This window comes from Vombatus ursinus, unplaced genomic scaffold, assembly GCF_900497805.2.
Source record: "Vombatus ursinus unplaced genomic scaffold, bare-nosed wombat genome assembly UNPS02009205.1, whole genome shotgun sequence".
Classification (NCBI taxonomy): Eukaryota; Metazoa; Chordata; class Mammalia; order Diprotodontia; family Vombatidae; genus Vombatus; species Vombatus ursinus.
In genome coordinates this window covers 5,582,699-5,600,670 of record NW_020948983.1, presented here as the reverse complement: position 1 = coordinate 5,600,670, position 17,972 = coordinate 5,582,699, and the positions used below count along the sequence as shown (strand labels likewise).

At 34.4% G+C, this 17,972-nt stretch overlaps 1 protein-coding gene across 4 annotated transcripts in view; it reads left to right on the top strand.

Moving 5' to 3' along the window:
• ATRNL1 (attractin like 1) overlaps positions 1 to 17,972 on the top strand; it is a 1,209,934-nt gene that overhangs the window by 232,377 nt on the left and 959,585 nt on the right. For all 4 annotated transcript variants that reach the window (XM_027852049.1, XM_027852052.1, XM_027852050.1 and 1 more), the window contains 2 exons: positions 15,191 to 15,323; positions 16,846 to 17,027. In XM_027852049.1, coding sequence (XP_027707850.1) covers positions 15,191 to 15,323; positions 16,846 to 17,027 — 315 coding nt within the window. The remainder of the gene's footprint in view (positions 1 to 15,190; positions 15,324 to 16,845; positions 17,028 to 17,972) is intronic.

Sequence of the window (17,972 nt, the reverse complement as noted above, 5' to 3'; positions counted from 1 at the left end):
CCAGATCATCAGACTCTTAATCTGATGCTCTTTTCACTACAATTTATATAAAACACTTTGTAGATTATGATATGTGTCGGCTATTGTTATTATGGGTTAAAAATAATTAAGCAGGACTTCTGGGAGTCAAGATGGTAGAGTAAGAAATAAATTGCTGTGACCCTCACATGTTCCCCTCCAAACAACCATAAAATGGTGCCCCCAAACAAATCCTGGAACAACAGAACCAGCAAAAAGATCAGGTGGAACAATTTTTTAGCCTAAGAAACTTGGAAGAAGACCAGAAAACTCTGTCTCACTTGAGTAAAAGGGGAACAGTTTAGAACAGGAAGCATTCCAGCAAGTCAGCAGGAAGACTCAGCTTAGCAAACCAGCAGGAGGTCCTGAGCCCCAGTGGGGTGGAACAGGCAAACACCAACACTAAGACCCCCTCACACATGCCTCAGGATAGCAGGGAAACTGGCAGACTCTAGCTCCAGGAACTGCCACATGTTTCAGCATAGTCCTGGGCAAACAGACAGCTGCCAGAGGACACCACATGCTTCGTTGTAGCCTCGAAGAAATGCAGAAACACCCCATTAGCCTCAGCACATACCAGACACTAGCACTAGGACCCCAGTTCAGCACCAGGTAAGGTACCAGGTCCCTATGGCCTCCAGCAACACCAGTCACCTTCCACCCTACCCCTTCAGTGTCAGACACGAGGGTCCCCTGTGGACCTCAGGGCAACATGAGTGTGCTACCATGTAAACAGCCAGGGCATGCTGCTACTGGCACAAAAAGCCTAAGACAGTGCCCCTCCCACCCCTGGTGCAGGGCACAAATTTAAGAGAAAGGAAAAAGGCCAAAAAATGAGCAAAAAAAGAATCTGACCATATAAAGTTATTATGGTGACAGGGAAGATCAACACATAAATTCAGAAGAGGACAACAATATCAAAACACCTATGGCAAAACCCCAAAGGAAAATGAAAGGTGGTCCCAGGTCCAGGAAGAACTCATGGAAGAGCTCAAAAAGGAGCTTAAAAATCATATAAGAGAGGTAGAAGAAACATTGGGAAGATAAATGAGAGTGAATCAAGAGAATTATGAAAAAAAGAGTCAATAGCTTGGAAAAGTAAAACAACTACTTAAAAAGTAGAATCATCCAAATGGAAAAAGAGACACAAAAATCCACCAAAGAAAACAACTTCTTAGAAAGTGGAAGTGGCCAAATGGAAAAGGAAGTACAAAAACTAACTAAAGAAAATAACTCTTTAAAAGTTAGAATTGGGTAAGTGGAAGCTATTGACTCTATGAGACATCAAGAATCAATCAAACCAATTCAAAAGAATGAAAAAATAGAAGAAAATGTAAAATACTTCATGGGAAAACAACTGACATGGAAAATAGATCCAGGAGAGACAATCATTGGACTACCTGAAAGCCATAGTCAAAAGGAATACCTGGACAGCATCTTTCAAGAAATTATCAAACTGCCCTGATATCCTGGAATCAGAGGGCAAAATAGGTATTGAAAGGATCCACTAATCACCTCAGGAATGAGATCCCAAAATAAAAACTCCAAAGAACATTACAGCCAAATTTCAGAATTATCAGGTCAAGGAAAAAATACAAGTGGCTAGAAAGAAACAATTCAAATATCAGGGAGTCACAATCAGGATTACACAGAACTTGGCAACTGCAATATTAAAGGATTGGAGGTGGATGGAACATGATAATCTTGAAGGCAAATGAGCTAGGACTATAAGCAATAATCACATACCTGGCAAAATTAAGTATAATACATCAAAAGAAAAAATGGTCATTCAATGAAATAAAATGATTTCAAGCTTTCATTAGGGAAAGACCAGAACTCAACCAAAAATTTGACCTCTACTATCAAGACCCAAGAGAAGCATAAACAGGTAAAAAAGGAAAAGAAAACATAAGGGATTCAATAGAGCTAAACATTTACATCCCTATATAGGAAGATGATACTTGTAATTCTTAAAATTGTATCACTTATAGTACATCTAGAAGGAATATACATAGACGGGGGTACAGGTATAAGGTGAATTTGAGGGAATGACATAAAAAATCAAGGGATGAGGAGTACAGTGGGTACAGAAAAGAGGCAGAGTTAGAATTGGGGTAAATTATTTCACATGAGGAGGCATGAAAGATATATTGCAGTGGAGGGGAAGTTGGGAGGATGGGTGCATCACTTGAACCTTACTCTTATCAGTATTAGCTCAAAGAGGAAATCATGCATACAATCAATTAAATATAGAAATATATCTTGACAATAATGGGGGGGAAATGGAGGCTGACAGAAGGGAGGGTAGATCAGGGGAGGTGGTAGACAGAAGCAAAACTGGCAAGGAGGGAAAGGGTGAAAGGATAAAAAGGACAGACAAGAGGAAGAATAGGATGAAGAATAATACACAGGTAGTAATCATAAATCTGAATGTGGTGGGATGAACTCTCCTATAAAATGGAAGCAGATAGCAGAGTGAATCAAAAACCAGAATCCCACAATATGTGGTTTACAAGAAACACACTTAAAGCAGAGAGACACACAAACAGAGTAAAGGTTAAGGGGCTAGAGCAGAATCTATTGTTCTTCAGCTGAAGTAAAAAAAATAGGGGTAGCAATCCTGTTCTCAGACAAAGCAAAAGCAAAAATAGACCTAATGAAAAGAGATAAGGAAGGAAACTACATCTTGATTACAATAAGTAATATCCCTACTAAACATATATGCACATGGCATCTAAATTCTTAAAGAAGTTAAATGATTTACAGGTTCATGACCAAACAAAAGACATAGAGAACATTGTGAAATGTAAAATAGATAACTTTTGATTATATTAGATTAAAAACACTTTTGCACAAACAAAATCCATGCAACCAAGATTAGAAGGAAAACACAAACCTGGGAAACAAATCTTATAGCAAATGTCTCAGATAAAGACCTCATTTCTCAAATATATAGAGAACAGCATCAAATTTATAAAAATATAAGCGATTCCCCAGTTAATAAATTGTCAAAGGGTATGAACAGGCAGTGTTCTGATGAAGAAATCAGAGCTATATATAGGCATATGAAGAAGTACTCTAGATCACTTTTGATTAGAGAAATTCAAATTAAAACAACTCTGAGGTACCACCTTACACCTATTAGATTAGCTAATATAACAAAAGAAAAGAAAAAATGATAAATATTGGAGAAGATGTGGGAAAATTGGGACACTAATGCACTGTTGGTGAAATTGTGAACTGATCCAACCATTCTGGAGAGCAATTTGGAACTATGCCCAAAGGGCAACTGAACTGCAAACCTTTGATCCAGCAATACAACTGAGATACCAAAGAAATCATAAAAAGGGAAAAGGACAAGCATGTGCAAAAATAGTTATAGCAGCCCTTTTCATAGTGGCAAAATCTTGGAAATTGAGGGATGCCAATCAATTGGGGAATGGCTGAACAGACTATGGTATATGAATGTAACAGAATACCATTGTGTAATAAGAAATGAGGAATGGGCAGATTTCAGAAACCTAGAAAGACACGTACGAACTGATACAAAGTGAAATGAGCAGAACCAGGAAAACATTGTACACAGTCAGCAACATTGTGTGATGATCAACTATGAATAACTCAGCTCTTCTCAGCAACACAGTGATTCAAGACAAGCACAAAGGAATCAAGAAGGAAAATGCTATCCATATCCAGATACAGAACTGATGGACTCTGAATGCAGATTGAAGTATATTTTTTCATTCTATTTTTTCATGTTTTTTCACTTTTGATCTTTCTTCTTTCACAACTGTGATGATGTAAATATGTTTTATATGATAGCACATGTATAATCTATATCAAATTATCTTCCATTTTAGGAAGAGAGGAAGGCAGGGAGAAAAATCTGGTACTCAAAATCTTGTAAAAATTAATGCTAAAATTGTCTTGACATATAATTGGGAAAATAAAATACTATTAATAAAAAGTTTCTCACCAAAAAGTAATCAAGCATTACACAATTTGACCAAATGAGAAAAATTAATTTGCATTTTTTTTTGTAATCAACAAAAGGAATTAAGCATTTTTTCCCAAGGTAAAGATTGTTGGAAGGAGAACAAGTAAAAGAAAATGTAGTCAAGAGAGAACTATCTGAGAAAAATGGGAAAACTATTCCTTCCTTTTATCTGATGTAACTTGGCCATCTCTTAGTTTTCTTACTGTATACTAAAATAGTATTCAGAACTTGAAAAAAGCAAAGTTGAAGATTTTGAATGATAATGTGGTCATTTTGATTTTGTAGATTTATATGTATTTATAGTTTCAGACCATACATGTTATAACTTAGGTTTTTCACTTCTCTTCAAATTATAACTTTAATGTAACTTAACAGCATTTTTAAAGTACAAATTAACTTTTAGACTTTTATTTAAATTCAGTTAATGAAATTTCCAACAAGCAATGTGGAGACTAGAGGTAAAGAAAATAAGGATTGGGAATAAGGGAATGCAATTTGGAACAGTGTTAGAAAAATTTTGCCAGCAGGTTTCTCTTTAATCATTGTTGGATAATCTCAAGGTTACTTTGCTCGGAAGTTTCCATTAAATTTATATACACATATGTTTTATAATCTTAAAATTATATGTTCATATATATGTAAACACTATCAAGGATTTATTTTATAAAGTGGCCTTTTTGCTTCAGGATTTTGTTTTTGATGATGTTAATAAGTGAAGAATTACTTTGGGATAGTATAAGAGAGCAGAAGGTACTCGTTTTTTATATTTCATTCAGTTGTATTGTTTAGGCTGTTTTGTCAGTATGTCTGATGACTAAACTAAATCAAATGTTAATGGGTACAAAAACGTCTATTGGACTTCTACTGCAAAATCTGTGCAAGTATATATAATTTTGCGATTTTGCCACTTTTTAAAAATGACAAGTTGCATATTCTGTGCTGTATTTAGCCATGATAGTCTAAGTATACTGCTTGCCTCTCAGAAATTTTCATCTTGAATTTACAATTCAATATATATCAATATATATTGAGTATATAAATGTAACTGGTATTTTTTGGAGTCTTTTTACTAATGGGCATCTGGTTTAGTGGTCCAATAAAAAACATCAAAATATGTTTCTTTTTTTTTCTTTTTTTTTTCAAAATATGTTTCAAAAGAACAATCAGCTTTCTCCATCATTAATTATATTGGTCCTGCCAGCAGTCGTACTGGTTCAGTATCTAACAATTAGCAACTATGAACAGCAATGTTTTTCTTAATTAAGAGCTGAAAGTGTACTTAGATAGTGAATATGTTAAACTTTGGTAACATGCTATTATTCTGTTTTATATTCTAACATTTTGTTTAGGTATTTTTAGTAATTTTTATCGGGCAATTTAAAGTTTACTAGATAATTCAGATGAATTTTTGTAATGATCCATTGAATGTTTTAAATATATCTTTATTATATACCTTAGTAAGGCAAAACAAAAAGCTCTATGGAACATTACTATTAAAAAGATAAAAGATATATGATATGGATTACTAATAAGTTACTTAATATCCCTGGTGAAGTGGTATTCATGGTTAAACTAGACAAAAACATTTATGATTCTTGCTTCCATTTTCTTAGTTGCTTTATGCCTAACTTTCCAACCCTTTGCAATCTGGCATTTGTAGTTATTACTGAATTGAAACTGCTTTCCCTAACTTTACCAAAAATATCTAGTTTTTGAATTTTGTGGACTTTTCTCATTACTCATCCCTCCTAATCACTCATTTTCTTTCCAGACCCACCTCCTGGATTCCCTTTCCTCTCTGGGTTTTCATGACAAAGTAATTTGTCACCTTTGACTCCAAAAATCTGGAGCATGCACAGGGGCCACACCCTGGTAAAACTTTCTCTGTAGACAGACTAAACCAGTTGAGGGTAACTGACAAGCTTCAAACCCATTGGTGAAATAAGGGGATGTCTACTCCAAGCATCTGAAGACTTCCACTGACAGAATGGTTGGATGAGAACAACTTGTTCCAATGTCCATGAAGGTATCTGAAGCAGATGCTGTGGAGCACTTAGAGCTTGGTCAGATATGTAAGACACCAAGGTCATCCACTGCATCTTAGGCCATCACCAGTCATCTTGGCTTTTGTCCTGCCATTGGACTTCATAGATTCTGGAAGAGAAAGTGAGGCGGATGACTTTGCACAACTCTGCTTCACTTAAATCCAGGCCACATGCAAATCAAGACATCATCTATGATGCTATCAGTCCTCTTCAAAAATGAAGGACAAACCACATTTTCTTGGATCTCCCTCTGTCCTTCCTAGTACTTCTCAATTTCTTTCTTGGATAACCACTCATGTTTTGCTTCTTCTTATTTTCTCTTTTCTCCTATATTCCTGATGTTCTTATCAGTTTCCATGGATTCAATTATCATCTCTGTGCAGATACCTTTATACAGATAGCATACGCTTCTAAAAATTAGATTTACATATATACATATATGTATGTACATATATATATTTCTTCTGTCTTCTCTCCCACCTATGTCCCAATTAATATTCTAGCTTACTTATATACTATTACTTGTCTAGCCATCACCTAATTTACGGGCACCCCTTCAGATTCCAATTCTTTGATCCTTCAAACAGAGCTATTAGTATTTTTGTACATTCTTAGAGTTTGTTTTGCTCAGGACTAATCTTTTCTTTATTCTGTTTGTTGCTTAGTCATTGTCTGTTATGTCTGACTCTTTGTGACCCCATTTGGGGTTTTCTTGGCAAAAATACTGGAGTGGCTAACCATTCTTTCTCTGGATAATTTCATAAATGAAGAAAGTGAGGCAATAGGGTTATGTGACTTGTCCAAGGTCAAATAGTTAGTAAGTGTCTGAGGCCAGATTTGAACTCAGGAAGAAAAGTTTTCCTGGCTCCAGGCCTGGGATCAATCCACTATAGCACAAAGCTACCCCTCTTTAACTTAACCTTCCTCTAAATTTCTCTTTTCTCTTCTCCTCTTCCTGTTAGTGACATGTATTTTTACACTGTCCTGTCTGTGCATGTGTGTATTCTCACCTACTTCGACCAGTTCAGAGAGTTAGGTCCAAGTGCCTCCCCCTCCCTTTCTCTTTGTATACCTGTATACTAGTACTCTGATTATGTGAGATAATTTTCCCTAACCTTCCTTTCTCTTCCTCTACCACCAGTTTATTCCTCTTCTGTCTTTTTCCATTCGTCTCTTAAGATCTCAATATATAACAGAACCACTCTGAGGCCTTGTCTAATTAGACTCATTTATATCTCCTGATCATGATAGGATTCAGAGGAAAAAACATGTTTTGTGTTTCCATATTTGAATTCACGTTTAGACTTTTACAATTGTTCATTAATGTTTACCTTTTTATGTTTTATTTAACTCCTATGTTTAAACCACTAAGTATCCATATAGCTCTTTTTCACCTGGAGTGCTTAGAAGCCCTCCATTCCATCTACTTTTCCCCATTAGGATTATACTGAATAAATTTTGCTGGGTAAATCATTCCTGTCTATAAGCCTATTTATTTTGCCTTCTGGAATATCCTTTCAAAATCTCTTCTGCATAGTGGTGTTTGCTATATCATATATGATCCTATGACTCCTCAGTACTTCAATTTTTTCTTTGTGGCTGTTGCAGCATTTTTTTTTCTTTTGACCAGATAGCTATGGATTTGGGCTATGATATTCCTGGCAGTTCTCAATTTTGGTATTTCTTTTAGGAGGTAACCAGTTATTTCTTTCTATTTCTCTTTTGTCCTCTGATTCTAAGAGATATGGGCAATTTTAAGATTCTTTAAATATGAGGCTGTTTTGTTTTTGGTTTTCAGGTAGTCCAATGATTCTTAAATATTTTCTCCTTATTCTGTTTTCCTGGTAAGTTTTTGCCATGAGATATCTTACCTTTTCTTCTATTTTTGCAGTCTTTTGACTTTGTTTTAATATTTCATATTACCTCGTGGAGGCATTGATTTCCATTTGGTCCATTTTAATTTTCAGGGAGGTTTTTCTTGGCCAACATTTAGTTTCTCCTCCTTCATGCTGTTAATTCCCCTTCTATTTCTTTCTACCATAGCTCTCATTTATTTTTCCAACCTTTTCCTCAAGCACACTCATTTTATTAATAAAATATCATTTTAACACTTTTTAAAACTATCGCTTCATCTTTTCTAGGTGAGTTTGTGCCCAAACTTTGTTTTACTTCAAGGCTTTGTTTATGAATATTTTGAGATCATTCTTTTCTGGGTTTGTGTCTTGAGTATCCCCATAACCATAATGGCATTTAATTGTGAGATTCTTTTTTGTTTGCTTGCTCATTCTTCTAGCCCACTTGACTTTAGACTTATTTTGGGACTGGGATCTAATTGCTCTAATTGTAAGCATCTGTAATTGTATAGCATCTGCTTTTTTTTAATATAAAAATGTCACTCTCCTGAATAATAAACTCAAGGAATTCCCTCTTATCTACAGAATAAACTACATTCACTTACTTGTCACTTGCTCTTCAAAACCTGGCTTCAGCCTGCCTTTCTAAACTTATTTTATACATTATTACTCTTGTTGCACAAATATGGCCAAACAAGCCTACTTGGTCTCTTTTACAAAAGATATTTCATCTAGGACCTCTGCATAAGCTTCTGATGCCAGGGATGTTTGTCCTCCTCACTTTCATCTCTTATATACTCTAGTTTCTTTCAAAACTCGGCTAAAGTACCATCTCTTAAATGAGGCCTTTCCTGATATTCCCAGCCTATCTCCCCCTTGAAGTAACTTTTATTTCAGTTTTTGGAAGACTTGTGGGAAGATTGGCACTGTGAATTAGCCCAACAGTTTTGTAAAGCAATTTAAAAATATTCCACCATATTCACCACTAGTTGACCCAGTGATACCACTGCTAGGCTTGTACTACCAAGTGATCAAAGACAGATGGAAAAGATATATGTGTACAAAAATATAGCAACAGTTTTCCTGTGACTTCAACATTGTACTAGAGAAATGATGATGTATAGGTGCACAATGAACTATGTAGTATTTTTCTCAACATGATCAATGTGTGAATTTGTTCTGCTTGGCTATATTTATTTCTCATAATGAAGGCCTTTTTTAAGGTTGGAAGAATTATGGGAGGAGTTCTTTGGATAATATTGATAATGAGCTGATTCAACCATTTTATTTTATTTATTTTTGTATTTTTTTTATTTTAAACAAATACAAAATGAGAAAAGAAGGGAAAAAAAACATTGCCATGTGTACAGCAGACCATAAGAAAGAATTCAGTATAAAACAACAAATTTGCATTTCAAGAAAACCTATATAAAAATACTACATATTGTTTTTAAAGTTGCCCAGTTTTACTTCCTTATTGTTTTTCTTTTGTTTTCTGCTGTGTGCTTTTTACTTTATTTCCCCCATTACCCCACCCTAAAGAAGGCTACAATTAAGTGTGGATATGTATGTGTATAATATATACACATGGATATATACAGATATCTATAAACATACATGTATATACACATATACATTCATACACATATATGTAAGACTGCACAAGGCGCATTTCCACCAGTCCTCTGTTTCTTTGAAGGTGCATAGTATCTTCCTTCATAGGTCCAAGTCTTTCCATGTTTTTCTAAATCAACCAGTTCAGCAATATTCCAACACAAGCATGTCCTATCTGAAAGATTGTCTGTGAAAGGTTTTTCCCAATTTTCTTCATTCCTTCCATTCTTGGCTACGTAGGTTTTGATTCAAGCATTTTAGAAAACAATTTGAGACTAAACTACAAAAGGCATTGAAGCTGTACCTACTTTCGTCCCAGAAACAGCACTATTAGTCATATACCCAAAAGTGAATAAAGATGGAGAAAAAACTAAGTATTTTTTTCTTTTTTTTTTACTAATTAATTTATTTTTAGTTTTCAACAGTCACTTCCATAAGATTTTGAGTTCCAATTTCCTCCCTATCTTTCCTCTTCCCTACCCTAAGATGGCATACAATTTGATATAGGCTGTACATATACATTCATATTGGACCTATTTTCACATTAGTCATGTTGTAAAGAAGAATTAGAACCAATGGGAAAAACTATGAGAAAGAAGAAAGAAACAAAAAAAAAAGAAAAAAGAGAGAGAGAGAGCAAATAATATGCTTTGATCTGCATTCAGACTCCATAGTTCTTTTTCTGTATGTGGACAGCATTTTCCATTGTGAGTCCTTTGGAGTTCTCTTGGATGCTTGCATTGCTAAGAAAAGATAAGTCTATCAAAGTTAGTCATTGCACATTTTGACTGTTACTGTGTACAACGTTCTCTGGGTTCTGCTCATTTCACTAAACATTAGTTGATATAAGTCTGATGTAAGGTTTTTCTGAATTCTGCCTTCTCATCATTTCTTTTTTTTTCAAGTTTGTGAGAAGTTTATTGATTGTCACATGTAGTAGCCAGCATGCATTCATGCATGCTGAATATATTCATGTAGATAGCCTGTAAGAGAGACTACCAAATTCTATTACATTACCCCAGTTTTTATACCTTTGAACAATTCTGACCTTGTCTTTACCAAACATCATTCTACAGTTGACATAATATTGACAGACGTCCTTTTTCTTATCCTGAAGACATTTTATTTTTGAGAAAGTCCATGTCTCCTGTACAAACCATCTTGCAGTTTATCAGCAAGTCATACTTTCTCCACTTTGTAACTTTGTGGGTTGGCACAAATTGTTTTCTCTTATTATAGCATTCTGTTATACACAAAAATTTAACCTTTCTGGTTTCCTAGAGTCAGACAGCTAGTTAAAATCTGAGGCAGGATTCAAACTTAGGCCCTCCTGTTTCCAAGGCTTGCACTGTACCAATAAATCAATCAAAATTTATTCAGTGTCTACTATGTGTCAGGCAGTGTGCTAGAAGCTTTACAAGTATTATTTCATTTAATTCTCACAACAACCCTGTTATTTCCTCTATTTTACAGTTGAGAAAACTGAGGAAACAGAGGTTAACTGACTAGCTGTGGTTACACAGAACCCAGATCTTCTTGACTCCAAACCCAGTACTTTACCCATTGTTGTCATGTAGCTGATAATAACAACAGATGACTTGCAGTAACATTAACAACCTATGTCAGTCTTCAGTTCTAAATGGGTTTCTGGTCAGCATGAGATGGCTCCTGATTAAAACATTAAACAAATCTGATCTCTTGGCAAAGGGTCTGGTTTCTTAGCCATGCGGGAATGTGTTCAAGCAATGTTATAAAGTTTTCCCAACAACATCATTTCTCTTCAAGGATAGTAACCATACAGACACATAAAAGGGTTCACAATTATGTTTAGTTTCATGGTCTCAAGTTTAACACTTCCAGTTATGAAAATGGTATATGTCTTTCCTGATGATACAGATACAACTATGATAAAGGTCTTTTTATCTTCAGACAGGTAGTAGTGATTGTAGCCCTGCGACAGTCCTAATGTTTGGAAGTGTAAAAATTCATTGACCACAGAGCAATACAAACAATGAAACTTTGGACTAAAAGAATGGAAAGACTCTGGTTTGTAAAGCCTGTGAAACATCATATTGAAAATCTGAGTAAATTCCTGGACTAGTTCCACATTTGGCTTCTGGATCTTTTCTTCCAGTTCTTTGATTGTATCTATTATTTGATTGTATCTTTGTCTGCACATCATGGCTTCCTATGCCTCCTTTTGTTTCATTATCTGATATTCCTGTTCAGCCTGCAATTCATAGGTTGTAGTTTTGGGGTCTGTCCATGTCACAGATTTCTCTTTCTCTTGCCTAAGAAGTCTCTGAATATTTTCTAGAGAATTATGAAAAGTTTCAAGACTTGTCAGGATATTATTCCTAAACTTCAGAGCAGCTACTGCAATGGGCCAATGTTTGTGGTTCCTATGATTCCCTGACTTATAGCAGGTCCCACAGAGTAGGGTGTGGTTTTGCTCACAAAATAGCTTCTGGTCTTCCCTGTGTATCTCACACAAGCCTTCTCCTTGTGGATACATGACCATGTCAGCCTGAAGAGTTCTCAGCTAGGAGAATTTCCAGCATACAGTGCAGCATGAAGATGGAGAAGCTTTGTTCTTGAGACAAGTTGGGCAAATAATGTGTCTACATTCAAGGGTGATTTGCTTAGGGACCAAGTTGAAACAGATAAAAGATGAAAGATCTTCATCTTCACTCAGTCTTTGATATATCTTGAAGTCTCTTTCTCTCAGTAAATGAACCAGGGGAAACATCTTAGCTAAAAGCAAGCACACTTACCATCCTTGCTCATCATTTCTTATAGCACAATAATATTCCATTACATTCATATACCACAACTTGAAGAACTTGTAAGTATAAACATATTTATAGGAGGACACTTTTTTATAGCAAAGAAGTGGAAACAAAATGCCCATGAATTTGGGAATGACTAAACAAATTGTGATGTATTAATATAATGGAATTCTGTTACACTGTAAAACACGATAATAAGAAAACTTCAGAAAATCTTGGGAACATGTTTATGAACTGCTATGGAATGAGTTGGGCAAGACCAGAACAGCTTTTACAATTACTACAACACTGTAAAGGAAAATAACTTTGAAAGATTTAAGACTTCTGCTCAGTGCCATGGCCAATCATTACCCAACATTGATGATGAAGAATGCTTCACATCTCTTGATAGAGAAGTGATGGAATGTGAGTTCATAATAAGAAATGTATTTCTAGACATTACCTATGCATTAACTTATTTTTCTTTGCTATAGTGGTCAGCTATGTGGTGCAGTGGATAGAGCTCTGGGCCTAGGGTCAGGAAGACCTGAGTTCAGATGTCCCAGAAACTGGCCAAGTCACTTAACCTTGCTTACCTCAGTTTCCTCATCTGTAAAATGAGCTAGAGAAGGAAATTACAAACTGCTCCAGTATCTCTTCTAAGAAAACCCTAAATGGAGTCACAGAGATTCAGACACAATTGAAATGACTGAACAACAACAAAACTATACTTATTTGTTCAAAGAGACATTTTTTTTTCCTGGGGGAGTGGGCAGAGAATTGTTCAAAGGAGTGGTAGGTAGTGATTCTAATTTTAAGCAGAAAAAATGATAATGAAACATATAAAGAATATATAAAAAAGAGCAGAAAGAAGTTTAGAAGAGGACATATGCAAGAAAATGCTACCATGTCAAATTTAATATGTACTTCCATTAAAAAACTATACAGAATAGACATGCTTTATTATACAATCCTTTTCTGGTTTGTATGTGGAAATGTTCATATTTGCTTATTTCTATCAAGGTAATTATATAAAATAAAAAATTAAGGTGTGTCTGACCATGACAAAAAAAGACAAGAGCATGTAGGATGTATTGGATAATGCTAGCAGGGAGTATGAGGTAGAAAAAATAGTGAGTATTTGTAAAGGTCCAAGTGAGTGACAATGACCAATTGACAGAAGGTGGTTGGTGGTGACAGGAAAGGGAATGAAGGGACAAATGGGAGTGATTTTAAGATGGGCAGAATTTGGTGGCTATTTGGGTATGAAACATAAAGTCTAGGTTAATGGAAGAAGGATGCTATGAATAGTAATAGGTAAGTTTGTAGGAACAGTAGCTTTGGGAATGAATAAAAGTAATGCTTTTAATTTAATGTTTATAGTGTGATGTGATGCATGAAGTGCTGGACTTGCATTCAGGAAAATATAGTTTAAATCCTACCTTAGATATATACCAGCCATGTGACTCTGGATAAATCACTTAATTTCTCTCACCCTCAATTTTCTCATCTGTAAAATGGTAATAATATCACTGACCTCATTGATATCAAATGACATAACATGTATACCTTAAAGCAGAGGTGTCAAATATAAAGTCTGCTCCCAAAGGCATCCTGAATCAGAATAAATTGTAATTGGGAAATATTGAACCAAATAAAAGAAAATACAATAAAAGAAACATAATGTTAAAGTGGTTTTCTAAGTTAATATGCACTCATAGGAATCCTTATATGTGATTTAGTGGCCTCTGTTTCTATTTGAGTTTGACACCACTGTGTTAAAGCACTATATATATGCTATTTATGATTATTATTTACTGTTTATAAAATGTTACATATATTGTCCTATAACCCTACAAAACAGGTAAGAAAATATATTATTTTCCCCATTTCCCTAAAGATATTGGGAGCATAAAGAAGTTAGGACTGTTCCAAGGGCTTATAACTAGGAAATGGCAGAGATAGGATTCAAACTCAGCTCTTCTACCTCCAAAACTAATTGTCCTTCTATTAACACCTTTGAATAAGTTGTAGATTTTGGTTTTTATACATGTTGCATCTAGAGTACATAGGAGAAGTTTGAAAAACAACATTGACAGGAAGTTGAAAAAATGAATCTGAAATCCAGGATAGCAGGGATAAAAATACAAATCTGTGAGTCATCTGCATTGGGTTGATGTTAAAGCTGAGGTAGTATATGAGGTTGAAGAACATGTGGACAAAAAGAAGAGGGCAGAGGAAACAGCACTGCACAATGTGCACATTTGTGAAGAAGAATAATGACTTTGAATCACTGACAGAGAAAGATATGATAAATGGAAGAACTATGAACATAACATCTCACAGAAACAAAGGAAGGATTTACTGTAGAGGAAGAAAATGGTCAGCCAGTCCCAAATACAAAACAGAAGATAAGGAGAGCATAACCTGAGATTTTGTCAAATGGGAGATAATTGGTGACATTGAAGACAGCAGTGTTAGTCCAATGGGTTGAGTGAGAGGGGGCAGGTTGGAAGTTAGAGCATAAAGATTTGAGGAGCCAGGGACTGCTGAAGAGAAAGACAGCAAGTATAGATTATTTTTTCTACAAGTTGGGCAATGAAAAAAGGAGAGATGGAATACTTCCATTATAGAAATGGATATGGTGAAAATGCTTTATGATGTATAGCAGCTCAGCATGTTTGTATTTTGACACCCTCTTTTGCATCAGTTACTTTGGATTTATTTTATTTTAGTTAAACTACCTGATATATTTAGACTATATTAAATAATATTTAATATCTAAACAATTGTGATCTCTGGAATTATGGGTATTGAATACTTTTAAACAACTAAACTTATTGATCTTTTAGAAAAATTAAAAAATTAATTTGGTATATCTTTTTTATTTCCTAGTCAGTAAAAAACTTCACCAAATGTCATGTCAAAAATGAACAGATCTGTAATAAACTGACCAGCTGTAAAAGTTGCTCATTAAACTTAAACTGCCAATGGGATCAACGACAGCAAGAGTGTCAGGCTTTACCAGGTAACAATGTTGGAATTTTGTAACTGGTCTTGATGATGGGTCTGCTTGCAAATACCATTAAACTAAAATATGTTAAAGTAAGAACATTCACTTTTTTCTAAAAATAAAAAGGTCTGCTTGCTTCCCAATATTAGTCATTGCATTGAAGTAAGGCGTTTGTTTATAATAATTGGCAGAAGTATGGTAATCTTTTAATACATATATACATATATGTAAATAATTCATTATTCCATAGTTTGACATGCAAAAAAACCTTTAAAAAAACTGGATCACTCCCCCCCTTCACACACACACCCTAGGCTGTTCTCACATGTCATGAAATGTGTAGTAAATACTATGTAGAGTTTTTAATGGGACCCTGAACAACATATTCATTTGAGTTAAACATTTTAAAGGTCCTACTTATGTAAGGTACTCTGCTAGCATTCTAAGAATAAACCTGCATAGATGCCCAGAGGGATAGAAGTATGGAGGAATATGACATGTATGCAAATAAGTAAGCTACATGGTGGAATGTGATAGGATTAAAGAATAATCCCAAGTTATTGCAAATATGAAGAGGGACTATTCTACTTTCTTTGGAAATTGAGCTGCTTTTAATTTCCTCTCTCTAAAATTATTTTTTTTTGGAAAATAGAATATTATCTCTCTCTGTCTTTCTTTCTCTTCATATATATTATATACATACGCACAAAAACTCCAACCTGCATCCAAGTCTTACTATTTCTACCTTCACATCCCTCTTTTATTTCTTCTGTTCTCCACTTAGCCCCCACCTATTAGAGATTCTCCTGCCTTCAGGTTTGAACTATCACAATATTCTTTTGATTTATCTCCCTGCATCAAGTATTTTCCCTGTCTAGTAAAGCCTCAAAAAATAGACTACTACTATCAGATTAGATTGAACCACCTTGGTGGATAGACCATGAGTTACTAAATTAAAAGTCATGTAGAAGCAAAAATTGGAAAGCAAAATTTTTAGCTTCTTTGCTAAAGAAAAATAGAAAAAGGCAGTTTAATTAATAGCTATAATTTTAAAATTGAAGAACAACTATGTATCAATAGAACATCAGAAGTAAAGAATAATAGTCTGTGTAAATGAAGTAGTTCTGAAATTATTGTTATAATTCTGTTAGAATGGAATTCTTTTAGAATGATTTCCCACTTTTTGGATTAGATGTGTGAACATCAATAGGAATTTAGTAGTGATTTTTTGTGTGTTTGATTATTTATACTGATAAATTCGGTGATTTACTTGGACTGCCATAAAGAATACATAGAAACTGAATCTATTGCTGAAGTTGTATTAATAGAATTTTAGAGGCAGTGTATCACATCTATTTTGTAATGGTGAAACAGATCTTGATCACCACATCAACCCACTTTAAATATTCTTTTTCAATAAGGAAATTATGTTGGAGATTAGGTAAATTTCAAGAATTTTTATTGGGAATTAAAAATAATTGAAAAAATAAAACTTCTGTTGTAAATATTCAAATTAAGCATGGATTTTCCTCACTAGCTCATCTTTGTGGAGAGGGATGGAATCATATTGGAGATGCATGCCTTCGAATAAATTCCAGCAAAGAAAACTATGACAATGCTAAACTTTATTGCTACAGCCTGAGTGGAAACCTTGCTTCATTGACAAGCTCAAAAGAAGTAGAATTTGTTTTGGATGAAATACAAAAGTACACACAACAGGTATTTTAACTATCTGGGATTATATATAGATATATATATTTTTTGCTTACAAACTGAGAGTTTTTCAAATATTCCCCTAAAACAGTTTTTTAATCACTTTTTTCCTCACAAATCTTTGTAAGTACATTTGGAATTGATTGCAGCAGTACATCATCAAAAGGAAAAGATTCTGTTTTTGTGGTTGTGATAAATTTCTACAAATTCTCTGTTTTCTTTTTGCACAATTAAATTTCATATTTCCTACCCTTTGAATATGTTATGTTGGAATAAAGGCGTTTGGCTACTTTTAGAATACTATTGAGGAAAAAAATTTGAAGCTATGAAATTGTGTTGAAGGTTGTTGGAACATTTGGCACCAAAGAATGTAGTCGTATACAGAGGTCAGTTATAGACTTCCTATGTAGAAGAAAAACAAGTTCTATTGCATAAATAGTATATTTCATTCATGATTATCTCAAGTTATGTAGTGGGAGGACATAGCAAGTAATTCTGTAAAATGAGAGGTGCTGGCCTGTATGACCTCTGAGATCTCTTTCAGCTCTTGATCTATGATCTTATGACACTAATCTGAAAATCATTTCATTTATAATATAATCTAGTTTTGGGAAAGCTATGTGTGTATGTGTGTAGATATTATACATGTTGTGTATGCATATTGTCTCTCACATAATACAGTGCTTTACATATAGTAAACATTTTGTAAAAGTTTATTCAACACATAAATTACCATCATTTTCCCTGCCTCTAATACAATTAGCATTTCCTGTACGTGTATCAGAGTGGTAAGTGAAGGACACTTAGGCACATGTGGTGAAAACTGGTTGAGGATTTAAAAACTATAGTAATTCATAAAGTGGAAAATTTCTATACAGATAATTAAAAATATAATAGAAAATATACCAATGATATCAGGCAAATTCTTATTAATACTTGTGTACAAATCAA